The following is an 18,392-nucleotide window of genomic DNA, read 5'->3' as shown; positions in this document are numbered from 1 at the left end:
TGCTTTAAGATTAACGCTTGATAAGTATATGGAGGGGATGTTATGATGGATGTTTAATTGGGCAATTATCTTGGTTTACGGCGAAAGTATGCTCGATTTCTGTGAGGGGATTGTTGGATGGGAATGCGGAAACTGCCGTTACTGCAGAGGAATCTTTCTTGGGTGCTAGTGTGAGTCTTGCCCAATGCTCGGGGTCTTAGCTGATCGCGATAATATTGTGGGAGGGTTTCGCTCCAGGGCGGAATTGGCAGAGGCCCTTGGGGTTTTTCGCCTCTTGCAGTAGTGGGGCATGGGTACGCTTGCTGGTGGATTCTCTGCAGCTTGAGGTCTTCAAATCACAATTTTGAGGATTTCAATAACTCAGTCATGGGTTAGGGGTTGTTATAAATGTGTATGGGTAGGGTTTTGTGGACTGCCTTGTGCAGGAGGTCAGACTAGATGATCATATTGGTCCCTCCTGACCTATGAGTCTATGAGTCTAAATTCTGCTGGCTCCTTCTGAATGCTGCTCTCCCCAATACACTTCAGGAAGAGTGCACATAGGTAGTTAAGTATGGTTTCAGGAAAACACTGGAACAACCATATTTTCTTGATAGACAACTCAATTTAATTTCAAGGTCATCCACAGACAAGTCACCCTTTCCCAGTCCTTAATGCTTTATGAGTGACACAACCACAAGTGATGTAACCAAGGAAATGATTCAATAATAAAAAATAAAACAGATAATTCTGAATAAGCTACGCAATATCCTAATTTTTGCAATCGGTTTTTCATTTCTGTTTTAACTTGCTAATAGCTCTCTGAGTTGTGAGACTGCTTTTCTACTGCCCTGCTGCCTTATTTCTTATACATTTCTTAGGGCTCATCTACATCACGAATTTTTGCAATGGCGTTTGAAAGCACAATAAGTCCTGTTGGTATAAATCCTGCTTTACAATAGTATAGCACATCTGCATGGGGGGAGTGTAGCTTCACCAGTGCAAAAACACTTCAGGTAGACAAGTCTTGAGTTGCCAGCTACATGCTGGCCTGAGACACCAGAGGTTCCAAATACATTATTCATTCTGAAGGAGTGAGATATGCTGCAGTATGTTTCATGCACACCCCTTTTTGTTTTCTCCAAATGTTTGTTTTAATGTCTGTGCTCCATTGAACAGGAAAATGACCATTTCCCACGGTAAAGGATTTTTTAAATTCTCTTTCTTGCATTGCAATTATTCCATAAGTAGAGGTACCACAGAAAGTCTCCTGAAACAGAGCTACCAGTGTTGGCAAGTACTGTCTTTTTTTCCCTCCCATCTCCTGCAGACAACCGAAAGAGCTCAATTCACCACTGCATTGTTTCAGTTTTATGCTGGTGCAAGTCTGTTAATTTCAACGGTGAAAAGAATGGAGTAATGTAGGAGTAAATCAGGCTTCTTATCATAAAGAAACAGGAGTGATGGCGGTGGCAGGAGCTGTACTGCAACTGAGTGAGGAGCCACTAAATGTTCTGGATTCACTTTGAGTTCCTCATTTATTGTTCCTCCACTGCTCCCCTCACACACATGTTCACAAACATAAAGCTTTATTACACAGGTCAGAGTTATCAGCTTCTCAGGCTCCTTAAAAAAGAGTCAAAGAGAGACCCTCCAATTTTTCAGTGACATACCATCTCAGAGTATCCTTGATCAGAAAAACTATGTGTTATGTAAATCCAGAAAGAGAAAAAAAACTTTGAGTGTTATTCTCTGAAAAATGCAGTTTTAGGTCACAAAGAAGAGATACACAAATGTACACAAAAAAAGACAGAGAGATACCCTTCACATAAGGAAAATACCTAGTGTAGTCTCACCAGAAACAACTTTTAAACACATATATATATGCTTGTGCATAAATCCTTCAAGGAACTCTTCCCCTCACCACACACCCTGGATTTATTTTATGATTGTTCTTAATTTTAAGCTTCCCTTTACTTCAACTCCGTTCACAAGACACCCTTAATATGACACTTTTCCATCTACCTCTACTTCATGGATGGGATAATATAGTATGTGGTTCAACAGCAGTCTTCCCTCTCCATTCATTGACACCCACAGAATTAAAGTGTGTTGCAAGATTTCCACAACAATAAAAAGCTCAGGTCTGTCTTTTCACATAGGGTGGGTATGTCTACACTGCAGCTGAAAGGTGTGATTCCCAGCCTGGGTAGAAGTACATGCATAAGCTTTGCTCAAAATAGCACTCGCACAGACAGCAGCTTGAGCTAGCCTCCCAAGCGCATACCTGGGGTCTTGGACATGGTTGTACTTGAGTGATTAGCCCAAGCTGTAGCGCAAGCTGCTGCAGTCACACTGCTATTTTTAGCATGCTACCTTGAGCAGAGTTAGCCTGAGTAAGTCTAGACCCGCTGGGAATTACACCTCCCAGCTGCAGTGCAGACACAGCCTTACAATGGAATTTTCAAAAACGTTCAGCTGTTGCCTATGTCAGCTCCCACGGTAGTCATGGGAGTTTTCAAAGGAGGCAAAGTTAGGCTGAGTCTGAATATATTTGAAAATTCCACATTTAACAGACAGAGTTGGGATTTTCCTGGACAGTCAGGGAGTTAGGCCCACCAACTCTCCGAAAAGCATGGAGTTTAGGCACCAAAGTTCCTTAAACTCCTTTGAAAATCCCATGTAAGCTTTTCTACAGAAATGTATTTTAAATAAATATAAGCAAAAATTGGGGAGGGACAGGAAGAGATGATGCAAGGATCTCCTGGAGAAAGGATTATATGACTGTTTATCAACCACGCAGGATGTTAGCTCATCAACTCCAAAAGCACCAGTAATTATGATGTTACATTTAATGGCATTAGCAAAAGCTGTGGGCAGGGAATTTCAGGGGTTGTCTTGTAGTCTTATCAAAACCAAGGATGTCTGGAACCAATTGGAGACTGTGAACCAATACCAGCTGCTACTTGTCTAAACCTTTTAAACGATGATAATTCTCCCTGCCCATGATTGATACACTTGAAGACTAAAGGGGAAAACTTACAATCTAAAAAGCAACAACTTCAAAGTAAAACACATCCTGGTCCAACATGTTAATTACAATCCATGGGCTGGCAGCTACAATCCTGACTCTGCTTTTAAACTTGAATGAGGCAAATATCCCATTTATTTCAGCCTGAGTTAAGACTAGACGATTTAACCCCATCATGCACATACACAATGGCCCCTACTTCTAAATTTAAGACAAGAGGTAAAAAAAAAAAAAAAAAAAGTCAATGCAACAAACAATAGTAGGGAATGGAAGGAGGAGAAGAATGATAATGGGTACAGTAGGTGGTTACATATAGGATAGGCTAGCTAAACAGACTTGATGGTTTTGAGACGTTAAATAAATAAATAAAAACAAACAAACCATACACAACACAAATAGAAAACACTTCTGGCCATCCACCCAGCCATTATCAATTGTAGGAGAGGACAGTCAGATTGCCTGGCCACATGGCAAGCTAGAATTTTTCCAGGTAACTGCAAGTATTTTGTTCATAATAGTAAATGTTTTGACTGATAGCTGGAAATCTTCAAAGCCAACTAGGAGGGGCTGGATGCTCAATTCCCATAAATGGCATCCAAGTCTCATTGGTTTTAAAATCTCAGCCAGAGGTTAAAAGTCTCCTTGAAGAACTGGGTGTTGGAAAGGGAGTTAAAAGAGGACAGGGATTGGCATTGTATACATTATGGTCAGAAACAGAGGTCCAGTTTTAGAGAGGGAGAAAAACAAAGGGAGCATCCACTTAAGTGCCTTGAGAGAAAAAAAATGAAACAAAGGCAGAAAGAAATGAGATAAATTGTGGCAGATCTTGAAGACATGGATGAAGTACTTGAATGATTTAGGCAGAGAGTCACTAGAGGAATTGTAGAGTGGTTGAACATGGTTAGAGTGCTAGGCAAGATGGATTATTTTTCCAGCAGATACCTGGACTGGGGAGGAAGAAGCTTCAATAGCTGAGGTGCAAGAGGAAGCAGGGAGAGAAAGGATTTGGGAAGCAAGGATTGCTCTTAGATCACTAGGAGAACTGGCTCCTAGGTCAGAGAAAAATCTATTAAGAAACTGGAAAACAACTAAAGGGTAAAATATATGACATCCTTATAGCATGAGATGAGCTAAGATGCTTGCACTGTTCATACCTGTGCTAATTTATCAACCTATAGGATCAGCTACAGGACTGAAATGTACGTAAATAGTTAACAGATAAGGGCCTAAAGTGATACTGAAAGATATTTAGATGCCAACTCTCACTGATTTCTGTGGGAGGTAGGTGCCTAAATACCTTTGAGGATCTGGACCAAAATGCCAATCGATGCTGGTCACGATTATGTTGTATTATTCTTGGCTTCTTGAATGCAGCTCTTTACATGGAGCTCTGAGAAGGATCATTTTAGGTAGGGAAAGCCCAGTGTAACAAAAACCATCTCCACACAAATGGTTGAAATGGGGTGTCAGAAGTAAAAGGTGACTGGCATGCAGAGGGGACAAATACAGACAAAACACACTTAAAGATTGCTTTAAAAACTCTCACATGAAAAAGCTTTGTGCTCACACAGACTGAGCCAGAGTTACAAAAAGAATAAAAATCCTTGACACATGATATGATTTTTAAAACAAATTCTTCCCATTGCCCCAAACAAAGCGAAAGGAGCCCAGGTAAAGGTGAGGAGAAGGAAAAGATATATCCAACACTTTAAACTGATGTGATTTTTTTTCCCCATACACAAAACACTGTGCTCCTTGCAACAGAAATGATTGCAACAGAACTACTTGCATGAGTAAGAAGTGCAGGATTTTGCCCTGAGACTTTTTTTCATACAGAATGCATCTTTAGAAGCTGATCTGGGGAACCTACTGTGGCCCCATAGATTTAAAAGAAAAAATCCCTGCAGTTTTATAGAAACAGCTTTTTGACCACATTACAAACACCACAAAAAACTCTTTGCATTCCATTCTTCAGTTCTCAGACACAATCCATATTGCACCCATCTGGATGAATGAGTCACTCACTATCAGGGGACTGTGAAAAGATCTTGTTATTTTGTCATGTGTTCCTACAGAGAACTTAAAGCAGCAACTATGGCACTCTTCCAGGAATTTGTATAACATAAGGGTTACTTCAGCTATCACTAGAACTTTGAAATCAAAGACATGAAATATGAAAGAGAACATAGTAAAACAACATTAACGTAAAATCAATAGTATCCTTTATTTACCATTCTGTCTAATAAGTTAAGAAACATTAAAGAAAATATCCTGAAATAACAAGAAGAATACACAGGGAGAAAAAACTACAGACAGCTAGCTTTTTCCAATCAATGTCACTTTCTTATCGCTGGAAGTACAGATGTACAGAATATTTCCCACATTGACCACAGAATGGAAAGGAGTCATCATTTCAGGGTCATAGCACCAGCATCAAGGCCCTGATTCTGTAAGGCACTAGGCATGTGCTCAACTTCAGGCAAGTGAGTAACCCCATCGGACTATTCACATGCTTAAAAGTTAGGCATATGCTTATGAAATTTGCTTAATTGGGGCCCAAACTTATTAGGCAACTTGCCTTCTGCAAAGAAGAATTAGCCTGCAGTCCATAATCTCCAGGCTCCAACACAGTTTCTCCAAATGCAGAGATGCTCTACATCTTAAGTTTAAAAAAAATATTTTATTCAAAACCTTGGTTGGATTTCCTTTCTTGATTCAGGATCTGCAAAATGGCAAACGCACCAGCGTGAAGATCAGAAGAACATTTCCCTAACTTCTCTCCCTGCCTAGTTACTTCTTTCCATAGTGGTGAGCTATCACTAAAATGGAAGCATTTTACTGAGGATGGAGAGAAAGAATTTTACACAGTAAAAAATAATGGGCTAGAAGCTCAGCTGATGCAAATTAGTGTAGTCTATTGTTCTCAATGAAGTGACATTGATTTACATCACCTGATGCTCTGACCCAATAAATCTAGCTATCAATTGTTAGTCCCCGAGTGCACCAATTTAAAAAAAAGTAACTGGATCGATTGCAACTAAAGCTGTATTTCTCTTGCAGCAAAAGCAGCAAGGACCCAGCAAAGTGCATTTGAAAAGATTACCTTGGAGAATGGGTACTGTGACTTTTTACTCATGTATATTATTATCTAAAACTATTAAATTTCATTCTTTAAAAATAATTATGAAAAGTTGGAGCTTGGGAAGTCAGTTTGCACAATAAAATAGCTTGAAATTAAAGTCATGATCTTATAAATGTTTGTTACTGAAGGAGAAATCTATTACATGTTAAACAGAAAAATAACTTGTTAAATGTTAAACAAACCATGTAATGCATTGCCCTCTAAGTAGCAATGAGAGAGAAGACAGAGGCAGGTGAAAGGGAACTAGTACAGTATATTTCAAGATGACTTTGGGAGAGCAGAATGCAGTCCTATTGATCTTGTTATTTTGGCTTTTAAGGTGACAGACAAAATACACTTAGCTAAAGGAAACCTAGGAAAAACTCCCATGAAAGTAATTCCAAGCATGTGTCTGCTTTTCCCATTAACATTTCATTGTTTTACTGCCTGCTAATAAAAAGAAAAATACCTCTCCTCACAACCATCTGACAAGTGAGTCAAGTATAATGTCCACAGCAAATGTGAATCATGGCAGCTACATCAAAATTATTCAAAAAACACGATTATGCTGCCATTTTAGAACCTGCAGAAAGAAGCCCAGAATGCATTCGAGACAATATTACTCGAAATTATTCCATATGATTCTTTCTTTTAAAAGAAATTCCTAACAAAACAAAGAGGAACAGGGAGGGAAACAGCCATGTGATTGAAAAGTAGCAAATACATTAATAAAAACATTAAGAGATACATACTGCCTTCTGTCCACTGTGGACTTTCCATTCATGCTAATAGATGTTCTCCACATGCACAGATGCAGGCCCCTACTTTTGATTTATTTTGCAATATTCTTTTTTAAATAATTCTATTTAAAGATCTCCTGGACATGCACCTGACCCCACTTCCACTGAAGTCAAAGGGAGTGTTTTCATTGCCTTTAATGATAGTTAAACTGGGTCCCATGATTGTAGCATATATTATGATTTATTTGCCTACTACACAACCGTACACGTGTTTAACAATTAAGTGAGCCAAAGTGGTTAAATGTTGGTGCCTAAGCTGTGGCTGAAGATAAGTGTATATGTACCCACTTCATGTACAGGCCCTTATGTACAAAAAAATTGCCCTCACAATGTTTGGTGCCTAAATGCTACTGCAGCTCCAGAACAGAAGTAACTGTACTAGTGCTGTTAGTTCTGAGAAGGGTATGAACTGAGATGTTTAGAGTGCTTCTCAAAATCCCATACTACTTTGTCCTATCTCCCTTCCCATTTAATTCAATGAGAGTTTTACTATTGACTTCAATGGGAAAAGAGTGAGCCCAAGGTGGAGTGCTTTTGAAAATCCCACCCATAAAAAAATGTATGATGTACGTAGACAAAGACAAATATATCACAGCTCCCAGATCCATGAGATGGCAAACAGATTTCAGACTCAGAGCTAATCCATTAGATATAGCCCCTCCCAAGACCTTTGTATCTGTAGTTACAGCACACCCTTTGTGGGTTTCCCCCACACAGTGGATTTAATTATTTTAAAGCCTATGCAGTGGGTCACCATTCTTTGTAAGAAGGCTCTAAGTCTGCTATTACTGGACTGGGGTCCCATGTGGCTCTAAAAACACTACATCTACAGATGGAGGCAGTCCCTGATCTAGGAGATACTTTGGCTACCTGTCTCGCAGCCGAAATATCAACAAGCCCTGAGGCAGAGAGTTATAAAAATAACACCTTCTTCTTGGTGTCTTTTTTGGGGGGAGAGCAAATATTATTTAAAAAACTTTAAAATTCTTTGGATTGCCAAATGTTAGAAATGCAATCATTCTTTATCAAATACTAGCAATCAAACCCAATACTATTAAACTCCCCAGACTCCTAAATAACTGAACGTTTAAAAACATGTGTACACACATTTAAATATGTACACATACTTAAAAATTCACATGTACAGATTCCCGTACTGCAACCCCTTTTCAGAGGCTGGTGAATGGTATGAGAAGAACCACATGCTGCAGGTACGTAGATATCTCCCACTGTCTAAACTCCCCTCCCACCAAAGCAGAGGCATTCAGTATCTTGCTTTTTAAACAACACAGATGTTGAGGAAGATAGAAGCTGTAAGTCTTGGGGAGTCATAGGTTCCTACAGTAAAATTTTCCCTTGGATGGTACTAATCCCAGAGATTTTACAAAGTGCAAGACTGGGTCCTAAATTCAACCACTTAGTATGAAATCTTAGCCCAATGAAGTCAATCACAAAATTCCCAAGGACATCAGTGGGGTCAAGATTTCACACATGAAGTTCTACGGAGGAGTAACTAAAATCATTATTAATAAACTAGAGCACCAGCCTACGTTGTTATACATTAGACACATAGGAAAACTGAGGAAGAGGTACAGTCATCTATACACATGACTCCCATTTACGTAGACTAAAGTTATAGATCAAATTCCTATGCGGAATTGCCCCATAATCTATAGTGCCACTGTTTACGAAACTGGTTAAAAACAAACTAAGCTACATGGAATTAAAGCTGAGGAATATGATTTCAAAATCATTAATTTTAAAATTATATTTTAAGGTCTTTTTAATGCGCCCTATGCTGTGACTTGTGAATTAAGAGTTTAGAAAGCAACGTTATCTATTGCTCTCTCACCCATTTGACATGGCCAACAAACATTTAGCAGTTGCAATAAGAGATCATATAGCAATTAGTGAGATAAAAGCCAGAGAAAAGTCTCAATACGAATTCATTGTGAGCAAACTACGCCCTGTTTGTGAATGATCTCTCTCACTCTTTGCATCATTTACTTGACCTTGCGAGAAATTCTTAAATAGAAGTTTAATGGGAATGAATCTTCTGCAGTGCCAGTGATGGATTTTAATTGCAAAAGACTACAACCCATTTTTTTCAGTGAAACAGACTGGGAAACAATGGAGATATTCAAGCCTTGGACTATGTAATTAGGAGAAATTAATATGCCCTCATTAAGACTATATCCATGAATCACCCTCAACTGTTAAAAGTCTGTTCCTTTAAATGGATGGATAAATATTTAATTATTTACCTGCATTACTTCTATTACTGAATTGCAGGTTATAAAGTAGTACAGTACAATAGATTCTCCCCCCTGGAAATCATATCTGAGTTTAGGTCACAAGACTGAGGGTCTGATCCAAACCCCACTTAAATCAAAGGAAGTATCTTTATTCACTTAATTGGCTTTGGATCCTCAGTCTTTACCCAGGCAAAACCGTCATTAGGCACTAGATTCACAAAGGAACTTAGGTGTGGTGATGCTGAGCATTGCCACTCCTAACTTTTAGAAAAAAAAAAATCAATGCAATCCACACTTTTGATTTGTTTTGCAACATTCTGGACCAGGAGCCTCCTATGCCTCAGGTGAGAAACCTAGCCACTAAACTAGAAGCTATGAGGAAGGTCCTCCTCCCACACCCCCAGCATTTCGTGTAAGAATGGCTATAGGGGTCCAATAGGGTAGGGAAGGTCTGAACATGATTACTGGATCAGGCCCCGCAGGCAAGTTAGGCAGAGAAATGCCTATCTCCCCCTGGTTTGTGCACTGCTTTGTGGCTTAGGCATCCAGACACCTGGCGTGGGGCTGCTGTGCATAGGCTGAGAGGCAGAAACATAGGCAGATCAGGAACTTTTACTGCAAAAATTAGTATTGGACACTGAGCAAGTTTAGGTGCCTACAGAGTTCGGGGGCAGATTGAGGTTCCTAAAGTGACAGTTAGGTGCTTAAGTCCTTTTGTGTAGCTAGCCTTGGAAGCCTTTGTGTAAAGAGAGACTGGAGGATTTCGCCCTAAATATTAAGTATTCAGATTCCATAACTGTCTCCTGGTTTTGTTCCATATGTTAATGATGTTTCAGTCTTAATTCTTATATGAGCAGCTAATACACTATAAGCAACAAGAGCAGAAGACGGGAATGTCTGGCAATTCACCCAACACAAGTATCACATAGACCTTGTTTGACTTTTGCAGCATGCGACAGAAATATTCATTTCCATATGTGGAAACTTGATTAGTCGTCGTTACAGGCAAAGTTGTAGTAGTTAGTTTCTATAACTACGGGCTAGGTCTTTTGTATGGCATTGTACAGCTGCCATTGATTTCCCTGTTTTGAAGTGTGACTCCATAGGGACACTTGTTCTCCAAGCCTAGGAAACATTAACAAAATCTTAGCCCAGAGCAGGTGAGCCTTTGTAGTCAAGCCTGTGTAACAAAACTCAATAGCAGAAATTGATGAGTAGTACCTGATTCTCTATGGCTTTCCTGTTTTTTGGATCACTGACAATTGAGAGCTGTAATTCTGCCATCTTTTTCATTTTGCTATCCATGTCAATCTTCTGGATAAGGCTCTTGGTCTGGTTTTTCAAAAGCCTGACAGTGTCCTCTTTCCCAAGTTTCTTTGCAAAGAGGGAAGCACAAGCCGAGTGTATTGCTGTAATCCAGTTTTCCAGGTCCGTCTGGCTTGTTGCCTACATAACAGATCAAGAAAGCAACATTATAATCAAAGAGGACTTAGGTGATACTAAGAAGTTTTTGTCAGGTGCTTTGATTTCTAAGAGCTTGATGCTTTAAATTATGCATGTGTGTTGAGTTAAGTTAAGTAGGTGCTGCTAGCCTTTTCAAAAACCCCAAGCATGGCTGCGGCTGGCCCAGGTCAGCTGACTTGGGCTGTGGGACTATAAAATTTCAGTGTAGATGTTCAGACTCAGTGTGGAGTCCAGGCTCCACGACCCCGTGAGGCAGACGGGTCCCAGAACCTGAGCTCCAGTCTGAGTCTGAACGTTTACTCTGCAATTTTTAGCCCCGCAGCCTGAGCCCTGCAAACCCGAGTCAACTGACCCAGGCTCTGAGACTCAATGCCAGTGGTCCAACTTTTTTGTGGCCAGTAGCACATTCATGTTTTCAGAATAGTGTGGCAAGCGCCAACAATTTTTCAAGGCTTATTTTGTATTCGTACATTAAATAATATGAAAATCATCATATTTAATATTACATAATATATGAATCCAGAGAGAAGCCGCGAGGACAGAGAACACCAGCGCCCACAGCCCCGGAGTACTCTGTCCCCAGCAGGCGCGGGGCCCTGGCTTCTCTCCCCTGCTGGGCACTACGCCTGCCGGGGCAGGGCTGGCTCTAGGTTTTTTGCTGCCCCAAGCAAAAAAAATTTGGCTGCCTCCCACCCCAGCCCTGAACTTTTCCCCCACCACCAGTGCCCTCCCCCTACATGCACCCAAATGCACATGGAAGGCATAGAGACTAACCCTCAAGCCTTGTACCCAGAAAGGGATGGGAATATAGTAAAGAGGGTTCAGGCAGAGGAGCGGGTGTGGGGGTGCTTGAAGGCTGTACACTGGCAGAAAAGCAGGGTGTGATGTACTTGTGGAGGAGGAGAGGGGTATCAGGACGGCTGCGGGAGAAGAGGGGAAGGGAAAGGTGCGGGAGGAGAGGGCTGGGGGAGGGTACAAGGGGAGAGGTGCGGGTGAAGGGAGAGAACAAGGGGGAAGGGGTTTGGAGAAGGAGCAATGGGGGGAGGTACAAGTGAAGAGGCTGTGAGCGGGACTGGGGGTGCAAGGGCTGAGAGGGCCAGGTGCTGACAACTGCTTCCGCAGCCCCATGCAGGCAGAGCCAAGAGGATGGACACTGACCCCCAGGTGCCTGAGCCACAGGGCTTCCCCAGTGGGGCAGTATCCCTGGCTGCCCTGCTTGGAGCCGGCCACTGCCTCTTCCCGCCCCTGGCACTGTGGGGGCCTGGGGCAAGCCGCGCAGGGCTGAGGCAGGGGACGTGCGCAGTGGGCTGAGTCTGGGGGCAGGAGGGGGCAGCTCCCTGGCAGCTCGGGCTGCCCAGCCACTTGCCCCATCAGCACGCGAGCCAGGATCCATGCCCCCCTCCCAGCCCGGCAGCGCCCTGCACAGCCCACTCGGGCGGTGAAATGTCACACCACCCTGAAGAGACTCAGAGCAGTAGTGGTGGCGGCAGCAGGACCCCTCCTCCCTCCCGGGTCCCGCTTCCCTCCCTCCCCGGCTCCTCACACACTCCGGGAGCCCCTCTCGCTGCTGCAGCCCGGGCTCGGCTCCAGGGGATGATGCTCTGGCTCTCCAGCTGCAGGGCTCTGGCCAGGGCCAGCTCCTGACTTTTTGCTGCCCCAAGTAGCCCCGGAGTTATCTGTCCCCGGCAGGCCAGGGTCATGGTTTCTCGAAGCCGGAGAGAAGACGCGGCTCCGTGCCTGCCAGGGACAGAGAACACTGGCGCCCACAGTCTGCAGCTCAGGATTTCTCTGTCCCTGGCAGGCACGGGGCCGCAGCTTCTCTCCAGTTTAAGCCGCGGCGCCGTGCCTGCCAGGGACCGAGAAAACCGGCGCCTGCAGGAGTTGGGCTGTGGCTTCTCTCCCCTGCTGGGCACTAGGCAGGCGCACGTAAATGCCCCCGTGGGCATCACGTTGGGGACCACTGCTCAATGCGGTGTTTTTTTTATTGCAATGCAGATGTACCCCATGATTGCTACACTCAATCTTTCACTTGTGAGTCCTGCCAGGCCTGTGAGTGCTGTAGAATCAGCAAGCACAAGGGCACTTCTGAGAGTTGTGGAGGTGAAGCGATTTGTACGGCTCAATCCTCCAGCCAGTTAAAAAGTAAAACTGAGAGGCTATGAAGGTAAGTTTCCTCCAGTCCAATTTGGTCACAGGGATCGTGGCCACAAAACTGATTTCCAAGGACAGGCGTCTGCATATTTAAATAAGCACAAATTAGCGGAGGGAGCACAGAAGGACAAGGGAGGATGCATTTTTATAAAGTGCCTGCAAACATCAATTAAAAAAATGCAGCTTTGCAGCAATGTATTTATCCTTAGGAAGATGGCTCGATGTTATGAGCCTCTCCAGTAATACAGACAAGTGGTTAGTTTCCTTAGATTATTAACTACTTTTTGGGGGTTCCAAATGTCAATGCTTAGCAGAAGCAAAATTCCCTTTGAGGCTAATGGAGTCAGGGATGGGTCCGTCCGTATAGAACTGTGGAGTGCTAATAGATGTGTCTGGATTTTGAGAATACTGCTGATTTTCAATCGGTTGTAACGGGCAAACAATAGATGCCTTACAGAATAAGTTACACTCTGCATATTTCAACCTCATCCATTCCAGCCCCTCTATTATTTCTGTAGCTGTGGGTGGCATGCACTTGAATGGACCAGTGACAGACCTGGAGGAGCTCTAACATCATGACAGCAGCAACAGTTACCACAGTTAAATATTGTTTTAATTTCGTGTCGGTAGCCCTCCTCATCAGGACCAGACATTTCGCAATCTCTTTTGTTCTCTATCTGAGCATCATTGTTCTACTGTTACCTTTCTCAGTACACTGCTCACTTAAGCTCTTATTACATTTGGCTGTCTAATTCTCATCGTTTCTGTCTCTCTTGACTGACTCTGATCATCTCCTCTGCTACTCATCTGGCTTACCCTCCCTGTTCCCACCTCTTCTTACGTACCCCTTGCCTTTCCCTTCCCCAACCAGCAAAAAACAGCATTAATGGAGCGGAGAACATGGCACTTGGTTTTCACTCAGTCCTCCTTCTGGCAAAAATCCCCATTCACATCAATGAAAGTTTTGCTTGAAGATAGAATTGAGTGAAAGTCTGAGGTACAGACTAAGATTTGTCTTAAAAACAAACAGATGTAGCTAACACACCCATTAGCACAGATAGATAGCTTACTACTATTAATCATGTTTATTAGAAGGGCCAACCAAGAATGGGGCCCATTGTGCCAGGCACTATACCGGGGTAGGCAACCTATGGCACGCGTGCCGAAGGTGGCACACGAGCTGATTTTCAGTGGCACACTGCCCAGGTCCTGGCCACCAGTCCAGAGTGCTCTGCATTTTAATTTCATTTTAAATGAAGCTTCTTAAAAAACTTTATTTACTTTACATACAACAATAGTTTAGTTATATATTATAGATTTATAGAAAGAGACCTTCTAAAAACATTAAAATGTATTACCGGCACGCGAAACCTTAAATTAGAGTGAATAAATGAAGACTCGGAACACCACTTCTGAAAGGTTGCTGACCCCTGCACTATACAAATACAGAGCAGCTGACTGCCCTGTCCCTACCCCAAAGCACTTACTATCTAAATAGATGGGACAGACACAGGTTGATAAAGGAGTAGAACACACAGGCAGTGTGAACAAAGTGATTGCAGAAAACAGCACGTTAGTTCCACAATTTCTTGGGGGCGGAAGGGAAGGGGATCAGATAAATGGAAAGGAAAGGGAGTGACAGTGACAGGGCAGTGGAGAAGACGGATGGCTGTGGAATGAAACTAAGGTGAAGAGACTGTAAAGGAGCAGGAGGGGGAGGATTGTTTCATAAAACCTCAGGAGGTCATCTCGTCCAACCCCCTGCTCAAAGCAGGGCCAATCCCCAGCCAGATTTTTGCCCCAGATCCCTAAATGGCTACCTCAAAGATTGAACTCACAACCCTGGGTTTAGCAGGCCAGTGCTCAAACCACTGAGCTATGGAACAAACAGTCAATCAGTACAGGGCACATTATTAATTATCTGATATATGAAGACAAAAATAAATATCATTACCTGAAATAGATATACATCGCCAAAAGAATTGCTGAGGCAAAACACATTTTCCTTCTTGGGATGTTCAGGGACAGACTGCACTATGCTGTCCTCTGCAAATAGAGCGTATCTTGGTGAATTGCTCTGTTCCATGGAATTCCTGCCATAAGTCTCATAAAACAGCAGGGTACAACCTTTGAAAAAAAGAGAAACGAAGTGAGCTTCCAACGTTCTTTTACACGACATGCTGTAGGAATAAAGAATTAAGATGCCAGACATACTGCTGTCCACCGTTGGAGTTTGAAAGAGAAGTATTATTAAACCAAGAGAATGGCAAAGGTTAATGGTGGCTTTGTCAATAAGAAGGGAAAACTGATAACTAATAAACAGGAAAAATATTTTCTGAAAGACAAACTTGAGCTGAAAAAATAAATTATAGCTTAGTAAACTTAGAATGTCAAAATGCTAGAGCAGTGGTTCTCAACCAGGGATCTGGGGTCCCTCAGGCAGCCGTGAGCAGGTTTCACGGGGTCTGCCAAGCAGGGCCAGAATAGACTTGCTGGGGCCCAGGGGCAGAAAGCTGAAGCCTCACCACATGGGGCTGAAGTCCGGGACTCTGAGCCCTACCACCTGGGACTGAAGCTGAATCGTGGGGGCCCCTATGGCATGGGGCTCCAGGCAACTGCCCTAATGCCGGCCGTGGCTTTTGTATGCAGAAAAGCAGTTGCTGTGGCACTGGTGGGCCCTAGAGTTTTTATTGCACATTGTGGTGGAGGTGGTTCAGAAAGGAAAAGGTTGAAAACCTCTGTGCTAGAGCACATAAAAGGCTGCTCAGCTGAAGAAGCTGTTATGTTTATTTAATAATTTATGGAGCCAGTTCTTTCTCACCCAGTCACCTGGGAAACCTTAATATTTGCTAGAGGGGATTAGCAGATGCTCAGTACTTTTGATCTTCAAATATGTAGAAAATGAGTAAGCATCTCTGGAGATTAACTTTGGTTCCCTTGTTTCTATCTGCAAATTCTGTAGTAAGACACTGATCGCTATCCAAATAACTTGGATGTTTTAAAGGATTTCCCTTTCTTGGACTGCATTCCCAGTTTTTCAGATAGAACGACATGCCAGATTGCAGATTGCCACATCTGCATCCTGGAACTAAAACTCAGTAACTAAGCTGATACTCATATATATAACAAAGAGATGGTTGGGGTGACCTGATTGCAATCTATAAGTATCTACACAGTGAAGAGAAATTTGACAATAGAGAGGTCTTCAATCTAGCAGGCAAAGGGTATAACAAGAGCCAATACCTGGAAGTTGAAGCTACACTAATTCAGACTAGAAATGAGGTGCAAATTTTTTTTTTTAACAGTGAGGGTAATTAACCACTGGAACTGTTTACCGAGGATCCATCACTGGCAATTTATAAATCAAAGTTGAACATTTGTTCTAAAAGATCTGCTCTAATTTAACAGGAATTAATTCAGGGAATTCCTATGGCCTGTGTTATATAGGAGGTCAGACTAGATGATCACAATGGTCCCTTCTGGCTTTTTAATCTATGAATATATATCTGTCCTGAACTACAGAAATATACAGTAAAGGGTTTGAAACTGACAAACAAGGATTAACATTCTACCTTTTCCCACCATTTTTCAAATTAAGAGGCACTGTAATGCTGTTTAGGGCCAAAATTTAAGTTTTGCTCTAAAGTGGTGATTGTGAGAATAGTGGTGCATCTCTGTGTGTGTGCGCTCAGGTGCGCGCGCGCACTTATGATGGTGTGTGATGGGGATGTCATACAACCTAAAATACAAATAGAAATGTTTCTGTTTTACACATTCTTTTTAAAAACATCAATTGAAAATAGATTTCCTCCCCATTTTTAATGTTCCCCTGACATGTGTTGGAAATCCAAAATCACAGTGTTCTAGTTCATGGGAACTGGAGGTGCAACCTAGGTCACCAAGTTTAGATGTAAAACCAGCTCCAGCTTGAAACCTCCTCACAATTCAGGGTTGTTTGGATTCTGCTCTCCAGTTTAACCCATTATAGCGATCAGTGCATTCTGGCTGTTAAGGACTTATGGAGTTTGGAGCCAATGTTCTGGTTGTGACCCATCTCTATAGAGAATTAAGAGAAACAAAAGTGAATCTGACCAGTTTCATTTCATTCTCTAATGTGAATTAAATGTAAACAGTAAATTCAGAAATTAGCACCCAGGCAGCTTGAGTGCTAGGTTAATACTCAGAGGAAAGAATTCTTTCCCTAGTAAAGCCCACTGAGGTCACTGCAGCCCAACAACAGCTGGAGCAGCCTACACAGACTTTTATGTGCCCTTTGCTACAAACACATACACACCTAGGGTGTCTGACAGAACTGGCCAATGTAGCTGCAGCTTTGTCACCAGCCTGCTATGCTCTGCTTCCCCATACAATAGAGCCACACTAAGGGCTCTGTGCAGATGCTGTGACAGGGGCATGATTTGCTCTAAAATAAGATGCATTGTGCCTACTGTAGTCACTTATAGCTCAGCAGAGTGGGCGTAGCAGTTCCAAATCCAAATTCTGCACTTACATACATCAGCAGCAGCGTTTTACAGCCACTATGCACACACATCTTGCACAGACATAACTGGATTATGAGGTTATGCAGAGTTTGGGTTAGAGGTTTAGCATTCAAACCTAGTTTTAATGGGTTGGTGCTTTATTCTTGTATATATTTCCCAGTTTTCTTTAGTCAGAGGGCACTGTACCATCTCAAAGTATTTTGACTTATCTGGATTTACTGTTCTGTTTTTAAAAAGTGTAAATTACATTTTTAAATTCTTTCTAATACCCTCAACTTGTTATAAGAACATAAGGAAGGGTATTTTAATACATATTTTTATCCTGGTAGTTTTCCACTAATATTAAGTTTTTCAGAGGAGCAGGGCGTGTTTTAGAGTTTAGCGAAGTAACAGCAGAACTATGACCCTTATAAATAGATAGGTCCACACATTCTCCCTATTTCTGATGCTGCACTGGAACAGATTATAGTCTATGTGTTTTGATCAAACCTTGTACTGAGGGGGAATTGGTGGGAAAGCAATTTCCCTTGTTAAAATAAATTAATTAGAGGGGACAAATGGGAAGGAGAGTTCCCCTCGTTAAAGGTTTACTATTCAAGCTCAGGTCTTGTCAGCATACTAAGTAAAGTGGAGGCCTCAGGACACTGATAAATCCAAGTCTGGCAGGTAACCAGAAGGTTGTAAGCCTTTTGCATATTTATAATTAAACACATATCAACAGAATGCAGAGAAACATGCTGTTCTCATTCACACACGTGGCTCTTTTAAAAATGTATTTATATCTTGGTTATTTAAATTTCCAGAACCAATTAAACCAAGATTTGATCAAAATCTACACAAGGAATTCTGAAGCAAGTTTCTTGATCTTAATATAGTATGTTATATAAATAAATACATTAAATTAAAATAAAAGAAGGAGACCTTGAAATCCACACAGACAAGTTTGTTTTGGCAACAAAAATCTTTGCAAGAGAAGTAAAGTGTATGTATGATCAAGGAAATGAAGGAAATGTCTATTTATGAACAACTAACAAAGACAAAAAGATCCATCACCATGAAGGTAACTATAACACTAATCCCATGTGAAAA

At 42.0% G+C, this 18,392-nt stretch overlaps 1 protein-coding gene across 1 annotated transcript in view; it reads right to left on the bottom strand.

The window, feature by feature from the left end:
- Positions 1 to 18,392, bottom strand: part of TIAM2 (TIAM Rac1 associated GEF 2) — a 226,628-nt gene that overhangs the window by 119,437 nt on the left and 88,799 nt on the right. Inside the window, exons 5-6 of the mRNA XM_075064570.1 lie at positions 14,756 to 14,928; positions 10,408 to 10,632 (exon numbers count right to left, since the gene is read on the bottom strand). Of these exons, the coding sequence (XP_074920671.1) occupies positions 10,408 to 10,632; positions 14,756 to 14,928 (398 nt within the window). The remainder of the gene's footprint in view (positions 1 to 10,407; positions 10,633 to 14,755; positions 14,929 to 18,392) is intronic.

The sequence above is a fragment of the Chelonoidis abingdonii genome, chromosome 3 (genome assembly GCF_003597395.2).
Source record: "Chelonoidis abingdonii isolate Lonesome George chromosome 3, CheloAbing_2.0, whole genome shotgun sequence".
Taxonomy (NCBI): domain Eukaryota; kingdom Metazoa; phylum Chordata; order Testudines; family Testudinidae; genus Chelonoidis; species Chelonoidis abingdonii.
The sequence above is the reverse complement of the archived record's forward strand: the minus strand, read 5'-3'. Positions and strand labels throughout refer to the sequence as shown.